Source organism: Paramormyrops kingsleyae, unplaced genomic scaffold, assembly GCF_048594095.1.
Source record: "Paramormyrops kingsleyae isolate MSU_618 unplaced genomic scaffold, PKINGS_0.4 ups93, whole genome shotgun sequence".
In the NCBI taxonomy this organism is placed as follows: domain Eukaryota; kingdom Metazoa; phylum Chordata; class Actinopteri; order Osteoglossiformes; family Mormyridae; genus Paramormyrops; species Paramormyrops kingsleyae.
The window spans coordinates 67,182-80,870 of NW_027326031.1; the positions used below are offsets into that span (position 1 = coordinate 67,182).

The 13,689-nt window shown below is 47.4% G+C and overlaps 1 protein-coding gene across 3 annotated transcripts in view; it reads left to right on the top strand.

The window, feature by feature from the left end:
- The window catches only part of LOC111846597 (tektin-3), a 37,278-nt gene extending 30,895 nt beyond the window's left edge, over nt 1-6,383 (top strand). For 2 of the 3 annotated variants that reach the window (XM_072708455.1, XM_072708456.1), the window contains exons 9-11: nt 718-940; nt 3,656-3,810; nt 5,797-6,383. In XM_072708455.1, the coding sequence (XP_072564556.1) occupies nt 718-940; nt 3,656-3,810; nt 5,797-6,013 (595 nt within the window). In that variant the 3' untranslated portion in view covers nt 6,014-6,383. The remainder of the gene's footprint in view (nt 1-717; nt 941-3,655; nt 3,811-5,796) is intronic. The other variant, XM_023816955.2, reaches the window with a different exon arrangement.
- The last annotated feature ends 7,306 nt before the right edge of the window (nt 6,384-13,689 follow it).

A 13,689-nucleotide genomic window follows, 5' to 3' on the forward strand; every position in this document is an offset into this window, starting at 1 on the left:
CGGGTTTGAGTTTCTGCCCTGTCCCTGTCTAGCACCTATATCCTCTGGGATAGGCTCAGGAACCCTGTGACAAGCGGGTACACAAAGTGGGTGGAAGGGATTTGTTTGGTTGATGTGCACTGGAACATGTACCTTTACAAGTATGGACACAGACTTTTAACACTAGACTGCCTGCCTACAGTCTAGTGGCAGCATGGGATGGAATAGAGGGTAAAAATCAATGAATGAATTAGTAGTGGGTGAATCAAACAGATACACAGCGATTGTATGTCGACAGGGGTGATGTTATGAGGAGGTATAAGATCCCAGCCGACTAAAGTGCAAAGGGTCTGCTCTCAGAAGACCAGTATCTGTCGTGGGACAGAAACTGTCCCCTTTTCTGGAGGTTCTGGCTTTGATGGCTCAGAGTATCCTGTCATTGGGTAGAGACTGGAAGAGATAGTGTCTTGGGTGAGAGGAGTGACTTTTTTAGGATTTCTGGAAATACATGAAAGTCCATCACTGACATTGTTTGGTTTAATCTGGCTCAGCATATCTGAGTTTGTGCTCCTCGAAAGACCAAGGACATATCAAAGACACAATACAGTAGGGTGCCAGTTTCCTGTCTTACTTTAGATGTTGTTTTTGCTTTTATTTTCCTTCTTCCATTTTCCTGAAACTCCCTGTGACTTAGTGAGAGGTTCAAATGTCCACCTCCGGTTCTGCTTCGCAACACAGGCTGTCCCTGCCCGACTCATGGTCAAAATTCACGGACGACAACATCCTGCGGTCCCAGAGCGAGCGGGCGGCCTCCCACAAGCTCCGCGACGACATCGAGTTCCTGCTTAGCTCTACTTCCAATGAAATGTGGAGCCAGTTCAACAGCGTCAACGTGGCCTTCACCAACCGCATCTCTGAAATCGCAGAGGCCAAGAACAGCCTGCAGACCCACCTGGCCAAGGTCACACCTCGTTGGATAGTCAATTACATTTTTCCAGCTCCTCTCGCTTGCACCATGCCATTTAATCACAGCGTTATCACGTATGACGTCACAGGGAAATCCTCAGGTCATCCGTTATTTTCTGAATAGTAAGTGTTACAATAAGGAAAGAGGAAACTCATAAGATGAACATGCAGATCCATGCAAACTCACCACTGCAGCCAGACTCAAGCCTACAACTCTGCCAGCAAGACACAACAGCAGTTCCTGTTGATGCACCACTCATCCCTCAGGTCCCCATGCACATTCCAGTCATTCCAGTGTAGTCTCCTATATTTAAAGGGACAGTGATCAGTTCAATTCAATTTTATTTACATAGCGCATTTTCACAACATTACATTATCTCAAAACGCTTTACATTATTCCTGCCCAAAGCCCCCAGTGAGCAAGCCTGCAGTGACAGTGGCAAGGAAAAATCTCTAGAAGGAAGAAACCTTTGAAGGAACCAGACCCAAAGGGGGAGCCCATCCTCCAGGGGCCAGCAGAGGAAGTCAAATGAACAATGTGGCAAAATCCTTATTTACACTGTCCAAATTTTAAGATTCAAGTCTAAATGTGGGGGGTAGGCAGGTGATGGCATGTGGATACTGGTGCTGCTTCTGATGGTAGGATGAACAGTGTTAGAGTAATTGGGCAGACAGGAGAGACGTCAGAGGCAGAAGGCGGGGCAGCACCAGGAGGACATCAGGAAGTACAGGCATCAGAGGCAACAGGGTAGGCAGAATATTTTGATTTTTTGGGGGTCTACAGGCAGCACACCTCAGGAGGGGTGGGGGAAATAAAAAGTCTTCACAGTGATCAAATCTTCTCAGCTCACCCACAGCCACCACAGCTGATTTGGATCAGTGGAATTGCATCACCCTTCAAAACCCCAAGAAAGGCATGAATAAAGAGTTAACCTTACCAAACTGCAATATTTAACAAAGTCTTACAGTCTCAACAGTCACTTTAAGATAACTAGTGTCAATACTTTGACAGGCTAACATGCCTGGAGTCTGGTCGCAATAAAAACATTTGGATTCTTGCCTTATCTCATCGAGATAAGTCAGAGGAGAAGGCTTGCAGTGCATGGTCTCATGCCCAGTGGAAAAATCCACGTTTGTCGCTTTTTGTTTCATGGCTTGGCAAAGCTTTAAGTGGGTTGGGATTGGAGACATGCTGCCTCGTCAAAAGCCTCGTGGGGTGGGACTGGAGACATGCTGCCTCGTCAAAAGCCTCATGGGGTGGGACTAGAGACATACTGCCTCGTCAAAAGCCTCGTGGGGTGGGACTGGAGACATGCTGCCTCGTCAAAAGCCTCGTGGGGTGGGACTGGAGACATGCTGCCTCGTCAAAAGCCTCGTGGGGTGGGACTGGAGACATGCTGCCTCGTCAAAAGCCTCGTGGGTTGGGATTAGAGACATGCTGCCTCGTCAAAAGCCTCGTGGGTTGGGATTAGAGACATGCTGCCTCGTCAAAAGCCTCGTGGGGTGGGACTGGAGACATGCTGCCTCGTCAAAAGCCTCGTGGGGTGGGACTGGAGACATGCTGCCTCGTCAAAAGCCTCGTGGGTTGGGATTGGAGACATGCTGCCTCGTCAAAAGCCTCGTGGGTTGGGATTGGAGACATTCTGCCTTGTCAAAAGCCTCGTGGGTTGGGATTAGAGACATGCTGCCTCGTCAAAAGCCTCGTGGGGTGGGATTGGAGACGCTGCCTCGTCAAAAGCCTCGTGGGGTGGGACTGGAGACATGCTGCCTCGTCAAAAGCCTCGTGGGGTGGGACTGGAGACATGCTGCCTCGTCAAAAGCCGCGTGGGGTGGGATTGGAGACATGCTGCCTCGTCAAAAGCCTCGTGGGGTGGGACTGGAGACATGCTGCCTCGTCAAAAGCCTCGTGGGGTGGGACTGGAGACATGCTGCCTCGTCAAAAGCCTCGTGGGTTGGGAGGGCGTGACCTTGACGCATGCTGTATAGCACGTAACCGGCTAACCCAGCTAACAATGATGCTGCCATCGCCATGAGGTCACTGAAAGCAAAGGGCCAGTGGCCGGCCAGCTGACTCATACATGTCTGCGGTTAGGCAGCATACACTACTCGCTGAGGTCTCTGCATGGCATTCACCGCTGTGAGGAACACCATCAGCTCTGGCTGCATATCCACTGGCTTTCTCGCTCTGCCTCACTGCGTACCCACTGACGGGTCCTGATTCGACCGCATGCACCCTGATTATACACTATGTGCCTCATCTGGTCCTTGTTTGGTGAGAGACTGACCTCTGTGTCCGTAACCCAAATGCCGGCTCTGTGCCACTGCCTAAAATAACATTTCTGAAATCCTTCGAACGGCAGGATTAGATTTCCCCAGTTAGTCAGACTGGAATTACATACCTAGAGCAGTGGCACAGTGTGACGTGGTGCCGGGAATGATAGGAAGGGAGTTCCACATCATTGCATGACTTCACTGGAGACTCATCTGCAGTGAATTTTGTACATACAAGTAGCATGCAGTTTTCTCAGACATTAACGGTTCATGGGTGCAATGCCTTTCTCAATAGATGAGTTACAGAAAACAAAGATCCAAGAACTGTTTTGTACAGGAAACCATTATAAATAGTGGAATCCAGTTTTCTGTATCTGTGCCTTTACTCTCACCCAAAAGCATACCTGAACCCAGCTCGCCAACTCTGCCCAATGCCCAGACCCTCCAGGAAATCTTCCAGACGGAGAACCTCATTGAGGTCCTGAAGAAGGCCATCCGGGACAAGGAGAGCCCCCTCAAGCTGGCCCAGACGAGACTTGAGGAGAGAACACGCCGACCCAACGTCGAGTTGTGCCGGGACAGCCCCCATCATCGGTAGGAGCCGGCCGCAGAGCTCCTGCTTCAGAATAGTCATCACTTATGGCTTGATTTCTGAAGACTATGTAAGTGTTGACAGAGTTTTTCTCAAGAAGGTCCTATGTGATAGATTAAAACTGAGTTAAGCCTGTAAATAAAAAAAACCAGCACCAGCTGTGAAGCTCTGCATAAGGCTCCCTCGCCAACGGGCGTGTCTCATACAGTGTCAGTGTTCTTAGACCTGAGGAAGGCTCCCTCGCCAACGGGCATGTCTCATACAGTTTCAGTGTTCTAAGACCTGCATAAGGCTCCCTCGCCAACGGGCGTGTCTCATACAGTGTCAGTGTTCTTAGACCTGAGGAAGGCTCCCTCGCCAACGGGCATGTCTCATACAGTGTCAGTGTTCTAAGACCTGCAGAAGGCTCCCTCGCCAACTGGCATGTCTCATACAGTGTCAGTGTTCTTAGACTTGCAGAAGGCTCATTCGCCAACAGGCATGTTTCATACAGTGTCAGTCTTCTTAGACTTGCAGAAGGCTCCCTCGCCAACGGGCATGTCTCATACAGTGTCAGTGTTCTTAGACCTGCATAAGGCTCCCTCGCCAACGGGCATGTCTCATACAGTGTCAGTGTTCTAAGACCTGCAGAAAGCTCCCTCGCCAACATGCATGTCTCATACAGTGTCAGTGTTCTTAGACCTGCATAAGGCTCCCTCGCCTACGGGCATGTCTCATACAGTGTCAGTGTTCTAAGACCTGCAGAAAGCTCCCTCGCCAACATGCATGTCTCATACAGTGTCAGTGTTCTTAGACCTGCATAAGGCTCCCTCGCCAACGGCATGTCTCATACAGTGTCAGTGTTCTTAGACTTGCAGAAGGCTCATTCGCCAATGGGCATGTCTCATACAGTGTCAGTGTTCTAAGACCTGCATAAGGCTCCCTCACCAACGGGCATGTCTCATAGTGTCAGTGTTCTTAGACCTGCAGAAGGCTCATTCGCCAACGGGCATGTCTCATATAGTGTCAGTGTTCTTAGACTTGCAGAAGGCTCATTCACCAACGGGCATGTCTCATACAGTGTCAGTGTTCTAAGACCTGCAGAAGGCTCCCTCGCCAACGGGCATGTCTCATACAGTGTCAGTGTTCTAAGACCTGCAGAAGGCTCCCTCGCCAACGGGCATGTCTCATACAGTGTCAGTGTTCTTAGACCTGCAGAAGGCTCCCTCGCCAACGGGCATGTCTCATACAGTGTCAGTGTTCTAAGACCTGCAGAAGGCTCATTCGCCAACGGGCATGTCTCATACAGTGTCAGTGTTCTAAGACCTGCAGAAGGCTCCCTCGCCAACGGGCATGTCTCATACAGTGTCAGTGTTCTAAGACCTGCAGAAGGCTCCCTCGCCAACGGGCATGTCTCATACAGTGTCAGTGTTCTTAGACCTGCAGAAGGCTCCCTCGCCAACGGGCATGTCTCATACAGTGTCAGTGTTCTAAGACCTGCAGAAGGCTCATTCGCCAACGGGCATGTCTCATACAGTGTCAGTGTTCTTAGACCTGCAGAAGGCTCATTCGCCAACGGGCATGTCTCATACAGTGTCAGTGTTCTTAGACCTGAGGAAGGCTCCCTCGCCAACGGGCATGTCTCATACAGTGTCAGTGTTCTAAGACCTGCAGAAGGCTCATTCGCCAACGGGCATGTCTCATACAGTGTCAGTGTTCTTAGACCTGCAGAGAGATGCAGTGCATGATGTTCCCACAGCATGCTGACATTTCAGGAATGTGGTAACTAATAAACAACTGGGTCCACTACAGCTAAGTTATATTTTCTGTTTTCTCTGGTCCATAGTATTATCTGACCTGGCTGGGGGAGTAGGCAAGCTTCGCATGTTTGTGTTGAACATGCTATTTTTCTAGAGATACTTGGTTCCTGGGAAATTCGTTGTGGGTGGTTTTCTCTGGCATTCCTGTGATGAACCTCACCATACCTCTGGTCCTTTCCCTCGTTGCAGGCTGGTCACTGAGGTCAGAGAGATCGAGGAAACCATGGGCCAGCTAAGGGAGAGGCTGCAGGCAGCGGAGGGAGCCCTCCAGACGCTGGTGAAGACCAAGGTGTCCCTAGAACATGATATCTCCATCAAGGCTAACTCCCTGTTCCTAGACCAGGAAAAGTGTATGGGCATGAGGAAGACGTTCCCCAGCACTCCACGTCTCGTGGGCTATACATAGAGTGGGAGGGGTATCCTGATGGGGGGAGAGCACCAGCTGGGGGGTGGGTTGGGGTGTAGTTGTGCTTAGAATAGTGCGTCTAAAAAAGTGATTAAAGCTGAAAATCCTTATAATAGTTTTTATTTCCTTACAAGCAAATGCACCGGGAACACTACAAATTCTATTCCTAATCAAAACAAGAAGAGAAATTAATCACATTTGTGTTATTCCTTTACAGAAAGTGAAGGAAAGGGAATATTAGACTGTTCAAAAAAATAGCAGTGTGCACATTCTTCTTTACAAACTCAAAGATTCACTGTATGAACTGAAAAATGTTTTAAGATTTTGCTTTCGTTTGAATCATTGAACTAATATTTAATTGTATAACCACTGTTTCTGAGAATTTCTGTGTTGTATGGAGTCGACCAACTTCTGGCACCTGTGAACAGGTATTCCAGCCCAGGATGATTGGACTACATTTCTTCATTTTGCCTCAGAAACAGCATTTTTGATGTCAGCCCACAAGTTTTCTATTGGATTAAGGTCCAGGGATTGGGCTGGCCACTGCATAACGTCAATCCTGTTGGTCTGGAACCAACATGTTGCTCGTTTAATGGTGTGTTTGGGGTCATTATCTTGTTGAAATACCCATTTCAAGGGCATTTCCTCTTCGGCATAAGGCAACATGACCTCTTCAAGTATTTTGAGGTATTCAAAGTGATCCATGATCACTGGTATGTGATAAATAGGCCCTCCACCGTAGTATGAGAAACATCCCCATAACATGATGCTTGCACCACCATGCTTCACTGTCTTCACAGTGTACTGTGGCTTGAATTCAGTGTTTGGGGGTCATCTGACAAACTGTCAGCAGCCACTAGACCCAAAAAGGACAATCTTGCTTTCATCTGTCCACAAAATGTTGCGGCGTTTCTCTTTAGGCCAGTCAGTGTGTTCTTTGGCAGATTGTAACCTCTTCAGCATGTGTCTTTTTTCAGCAATGGGACTTCACAGGGGCTTTTTGCAGATAGCTTGACTTCACATAGGCATCATCTGATTGTAACAGTACTCACAGGTAACTTTAAACCTTCTTTGATCTTCCTGGAGCTGATCATTGGCTGAGTCTTATTCTTCGATCCATTCGAATGGTAGTTTTTCGTTTTCTTCCACGTCTTTTAGGTTTTGGTTGCCATTTTAAAGCATTTGCGATCATTTTAGCTGAGCAGCCTATCATTTTCTGCATTTCCTTATATGTTTTCCCCTCTCCAATCAACTTTTTAATCAAGGTAAGCTGTTCTTCTGAACAATGTCTGGAATGACATTTTACTCAGAATTTCAGAGAGAAATGCACTATAACCAGCATGTACAACATTTGCTGCCTTCCTTCCTTAAATAAGGCCCATAATTGGCACCTACTTTTTCACAGAATGAATGACCAATCACTAATTGAACTTCACACTGCTATTATGTTGAACACGCCCCTTTCAAGTAATGATTCTGTTACACATAATCAGCAGCATGCATGTCATGACTGTTGGGTCTGTTGGTTTTCCATTACTCTGCTACACCTACTAGTAAATTATTTGCCATGTAGAAATATAATTTCTACCAAAAACGGTGATTGATCAGGTTAGTCATGTCGGACTGCTATTATTTTGAACACAACTGTATATATATAATACGCTGTACACAAGAGCACCCTTTATAAGCACTCAGAGATACGGTAATAGATACCAACACCCCCTTACATGGTGTCGATGTTTACGAGTGAGCGAACCAACGAGGCAAATAAAGAGAGTTCAGCCTTTAATTACATATTGTCACATGTGGCCTACAATCCTCCAGCATTCAAGAAATATTTAAAAACCCAAAGGAAATAGCTTTGATAACCGAACACCTCAAAGCTATTGAGGCCACATGAAATTTCTGTCAATAAATCAATCGAAGTTTTATTTGTCACATATACAGTTATACTCAGTATGGTATGCAGTGAAATGCTTGGTTGACCAGCTCCAAGACTGTGAAACAGGGGTCGTGAGTATTAAGAAATGAAACATTAACCAATAAATGCTAAACTATAATCATAAATATCCATGAACACTGTGCACTTGGTGGTAAAGTGGCAGGTGGTATTGCAAGGAGTCAACGAATAAATAAGCCAGCATTTCCATATGTGAGCTACACAGTGGGACTGGCCTGTATACCAGGCTGGCCACGGTGGGAGTGGCCTGTATACCAGGCTGGCGATGGTGGGAGTGGCCTGTATACCAGGCTGACCACGGTGGGAGTGGCCTGTATACCAGGCTGGCTACGGTGGGAGTGGCCTGTATACCAGGCTGGCCACGGTGGGAGTGGCCTGTATACCAGGCTGGCCACGGTGGGAGTGGCCTGTATATGAGGCTGGCCATGCACATGCTGAGTAGGCAGTAGAGGAGAATTGCTTAGCAGTAGGTGCTAGACACTGTCCCTGGTAATGATCTGAATTCTCTGGGGGGAAAGGGCGTCCTTAGCCTTTCTGTGCATCATGGTTGGTGAACTGCCCCATCCAGTCATTCCACAGATTTCCGGCTGGTTTGAGGCCAGAGTTCTGATTGGTCCACGCCAGCAGGCTCAGACGTTTGCCGATTTGCTGTCCAGCTGTTCATTTGGGTTGCAGGATTGAACAGTTTCTGTTTCATTGCCTTTGGGTGGCAGGCCCATTTCTGGCACCATCGTGGTCCCCCCCCCCATTAAGAAAGCACCTCCAATGCTTTGAACAGGGACAGCGATCATGACTGATGGACTGTGCTGTTTTCATAAGACATAATATTTCACATTGAGGCCAAAGAGTTCTTGGTTGTTCCACAAGGCTTCGGAATTGCCAGACTGTGCTGCACGCCCTAGATGGACCTTGCTCTGGGCCTTGTTGCACAGAAGTTTTCTTCTTGACTTCCTGCAGAGCTTTCAATACTGTGATATGCACAGAATGACTGTTCTTTGACCAAATGGGCTGCAGTTCCTTCGGTTAAATGAAGAGAAGATTTATTTGAAGAAGTACAGCTACACTGAAATGTCTCTTTTCACATATTCTATCATCTAGAGATTAAAGGTTGGGGCCAAAGTGCAGTATTAGCTTTTTATCAAGTATCACTGCAGCATTTTTTGAGCATAACGGCTTATTCAGATGGGAGGGCTACTCTGCTGGGCCTGGGATTTGAACTAATGACCTTCTGCTTACAAGAATAGAGGCCTAGCCTGCTGAGCCACACAACGCCCCTTATAGGTAACTCTCGGATTCTTAGTGGCTGCTCTTATCAGCTTCCTCCTAGTTCCCTACTTCCCTACTACCAAAACGACTCAATTTCTTAATGATGCTCTGTACTATGTCTAAGGCATCTTTAAAGCTGATGAAAGTATTTTTTATATTAATTTTTGGATTTGAATACTCCGAACTACTACATAATCATTACAGTTGAAATGGATGAAGGATAATTAACTTCATAAGTGATTGGGAGGACAGCTAATCACACCTGAGCTCATTAACAATGGCTCCTACGGAGGCATTGACACTTATCCAACACTTAGCGTACAGTTCATAATTTATCTCCCCGATGGGTTGCCTTCTGGCTGAGTCCGTGCCGCTTTTCACAAAGTTCTGTCTTGTTAAAAGACCTCGTTCCCAGCAGTTTGTCGTGGACAGGCTCCAGTCGCTGACATCACAGGCTGTTATGAAAGCGAGTGCAGGCTGGAAAGACTGATTTCCCAATCGCCTGCATCTGCTGTGGAGCCCGGTCCAAGGCCTGGGAGAGACTCCCCCATCTCGGCTCTCCACTTCGGTACTGAGCATTTTCACGAGGTCGTCTTGGATCGCAGCTTCGTAATCAAGCTCACCCGGTCAAACTTCTTGAGGAATTGTGATTTCTCCAGTCCAAATCTGCAGAGACAGGCTTTCTGCAGACTAACCATAGTAATAACAGTGATTAGGTGTGTTCTGCGGGTGCCGTGGTGGTGCTGTGGTTCGCACAATTGCCTCTCACTTCTGGAGACCTGGGTTCAAGCCTTTGCCATTCTATGTGTGTGGAGTTAGCCTGTTCTCCCTATGGAGTTTCCCTCACAGGTCACAATGCTGAGGTTAATTGGCTTTCCCAGATTGTAGGTGTGAATGGTCTGTGTGTTAGTGGCCCAGAACCCTGCACAGGACAAGTGGCTACAGGGAATGAATGTTTATGTTGATGAGATAGAAATGTAGTGATGGACCATCTCTAATAATGTAATAGTCAACTTGAATGTAACACTAAGCAGAAATACTGGACCAGGACATGGGAAGCATGTGGTCCCAGACCAGTGGCTGAGCCATCTGACCTTTAGTTAGAAACTGGAGAAGAAGCTTGAATCTTGAATTTATGCAATGGAAAACATTTGTTTGGGGAGTCAAATGCAGTTGTGGCTGTGAAGGGGTCAGGAGGGACTGTGTGTGTGTAAGAGAGAGAGAGAGAGAGAGAGAGAGAGAGAGAGATAGAGAGAGAGAGATGTTCAGTGTCCACATCACAGCAGCACAGATAGGCTGGGTGGGCTGGCAAAGCAGTGTGTAACGGCACTGTGTTCATGTGGCAGGCAGAGTCACAATCACAGTCACGCGGTGAACATCAGTGGGTGTCCCAGAGAGAAAGGTTCAGTCATGAGTGAACACATCTGCACAAGAGTCCACTTCTGGCAACCTGTGCAGCCTGGGTAGGATGCTGTGCGCAAGCACACACAGACACACACACACACACGCACCGTTTTGTTTACACTGATCCTGTGTTAACAAGGCCTGCTATTTTGCTTTTCTTTAAAAGCAGGTTCAGGTGAAAACAAAAAAGTAGGCCCTTTGGTCGCTGAGGGGTGGCCATCTTCTTCTCACATGAGGAGCTCATCCAGCCACACGGGAATGTGCCCATGTCTAACACTGCATGGGGCCATCATGGACGTCCTGAAGGTACCTCATGGTGCTTGTCTGTCTGTCTTAAACACACACTGTGTATTGAGTCTTCATTTCTCCTTTCTAGTTTCCTCCCAAAACAACCCATTTTTACAGATGGGACACTTCAGATTTTGCACCCCTGGGTCAGTGGCGATTCTAGGATTTTTTTTAAGGTGGGGGGCCATAAATCATGCAGAGGAGCCAGCCTTATTGTTAGCCAATGATATGTTTTGAATTGGTGAATGACAGGCGAGCGAGTACTCTGGGGGCCAATCAACTTTTAGCTGGAGCCAGTGCCCCTGTGGTCCCACCCCTTTTTCTTGGACATGAGCCTTTCATTCACGAGTCTGGCACTTTAACAACTATTCTACCTGCTTGGCTGCCAGAAGGTGCCTCTTAAGGGGGAGCTGTGTTGCAGGACATAGTTCCTGTCCGGCTCAAACACACTGTTAGAGATTAATGGGATCTGTGAGTTCCCTGTACTTCCTGTCCGGCAGCATGTGTTTCCTGCATTACTTCCAAAAGGCGCCCTGGCATTCTGAGTCTTCAAGGAATTCCAACCCGATAACCTTTGAGTTTTCCGTCTCAGATGTAGCGCCGCACGGCATATCGCCCACCCAGAAAGGGGGGGTCCATAAATAGTCGGGGAAGGCATGATAAACAGAGGTCCTCTCCTGACGGTCCCTCGGGGAAACCTGTCAGGAGTGAGGCTGGAGGTCTGCAGAGCAGGAAGGGAGCCACTATGCCAGCACATCAGCTCCTCAAGGTCACGCCACAGTGGAAATGAGGGGACAATGCTGAGGTTACTCACTGCCCCTCCCTGACAGTGTAAAAGCACTGTTTACATTTCCATTTTCCCTCCCAAAGTGGTGGATCATCATCCTGGCTCTCTAAACAGCGCTGTGTCTTAGCAAGACCCCCAGACTCTGCTTAGAAAGGGAGAGCCCACCCCCATCCCAAATGAAGCACATTCCTTTCTCAGTACTTAAAGGGACAGGCTCCTCATTGTAAGATCACAAAACACCTCACTCAGCACCCTGTAATCTGAGGACCAGGATGGACCAAAATCACTGCACCTCTGGGCCCCCTTTGCCCCAAAAGCAGTGGCTTGGTGCTTAAGGGAATCATAAGCACAGTGTGTTTCATCCCGGAATCATAAGCACAGTCTGCTTCATCCCGGAATCAGAAGCACAGTCTGTTTCATCCCGGAATCAGAAGCACAGTGTGTTTCATCCCGGGATCATAAGCACAGTCTTCTTCATCCCGGAATCATAAGCACAGTCTACTTCATCCCGGAATCATAAGCACAGTCTGCTTCATCCCGGGATCATAAGCACAATGTGTTTCATCCCAGAATCATAAGCACAGTCTGCTTCATCCCAGGATCATAAGCACAGTATGTTTCATCCCGGAATCATAAGCAGAGTCTGCTTCATCCCGGAATCATAAGCACAGTCTACTTTATCCCAGAATCAAAAGCACAGTGTGTTTCATCCCGGAATCATAAGCACAGTCTGCTTCATCCCGGAATCAGAAGCGCAGTGTGTTTCATCCCGGGATCATAAGCACAGTCTGCTTCATCCCGGAATCATAAGCACAGTCTACTTCATCCCGGAATCATAAGCACAGTCTGCTTCATCCCGGGATCATAAGCACAATGTGTTTCATCCCAGAATCAAAAGCACAGTCTGCTTCATCCCAGGATCATAAGCACAGTGTGTTTCATCCCGGAATCATAAGCACAGTCTGCTTCATCCCGGAATCATAAGCACAGTCTGCTTTATCCCAGAATCAAAAGCACAGTGTGTTTCATCCCAGAATCATAAGCACAGTCTGCTTCATCCCGGAATCATAAGCACAGAGTGTTTCATCCCGGAATCATAAGCACAGTCTACTTCATCCCGGAATCATAAGCACAGTGTGTTTCATCCTGGAATCAAAAGCACAGTCTACTTCATCCCGGAATCATAAGCACAGTCTGCTTCATCCCGGAATCATAAGCACAGTCTGCTTCATCCCGGAATCATAAGCACAGTCTGCTTCATCCCGGAATCATAAGCACAGTCTGCTTCACATCCATTTTCTGAAGATGATCTGAGGATTCTCAGAGGATCTGGGCTGAAGGCCAGATTAAACTATAAAACATCATCCTTTGTTCCACGCAAAATCTCTTTACAGAATTTTGTTTAACATAATATTGTGCATTTTTTTCCACAAAAATCAATACAGTTCCGCTTCATGCTTCCATCACCTCCATATATGCAACTAAGAGTTTTTCTTGGCAGCATCTCAATTTTATTGAAATGTATTTTCCCAGAGTGCACAGCAAAATTGCTAGACAAGGCGGCATCTTTCGGGACGCCATCGGCCGCCGTAATGGGCTCTAAGTGGAGTCGTGGAAAAAAAGCACTGGAGACCTTATGGGTCACGTTTGTAAACACAATCAAAGAACATAAGCTCCTAAGTCAGATCTGTGGCCTGAATGAGGGAGGGATTTTCTATTTATTTGGGAAATAATAGAGAAATAAACATGTTAAACACACCTCCTACATTGATATGTTGTTTACGGAAGGGGGTGTTTATCAGCCAAAACAGATGTTTCTATGGGAACAAGGCTCAATGCTGCATGACCCTTTCAAACCAAGGCATGTGCTTAAATGGATCTAGTGCCATTATTTCTCTTCATTACTGTTAAAGTGAGCCAGCAGCTGCCCCCCCCCAGGAGATTCACTGACACCCCCGCCTCTGAAAGCAA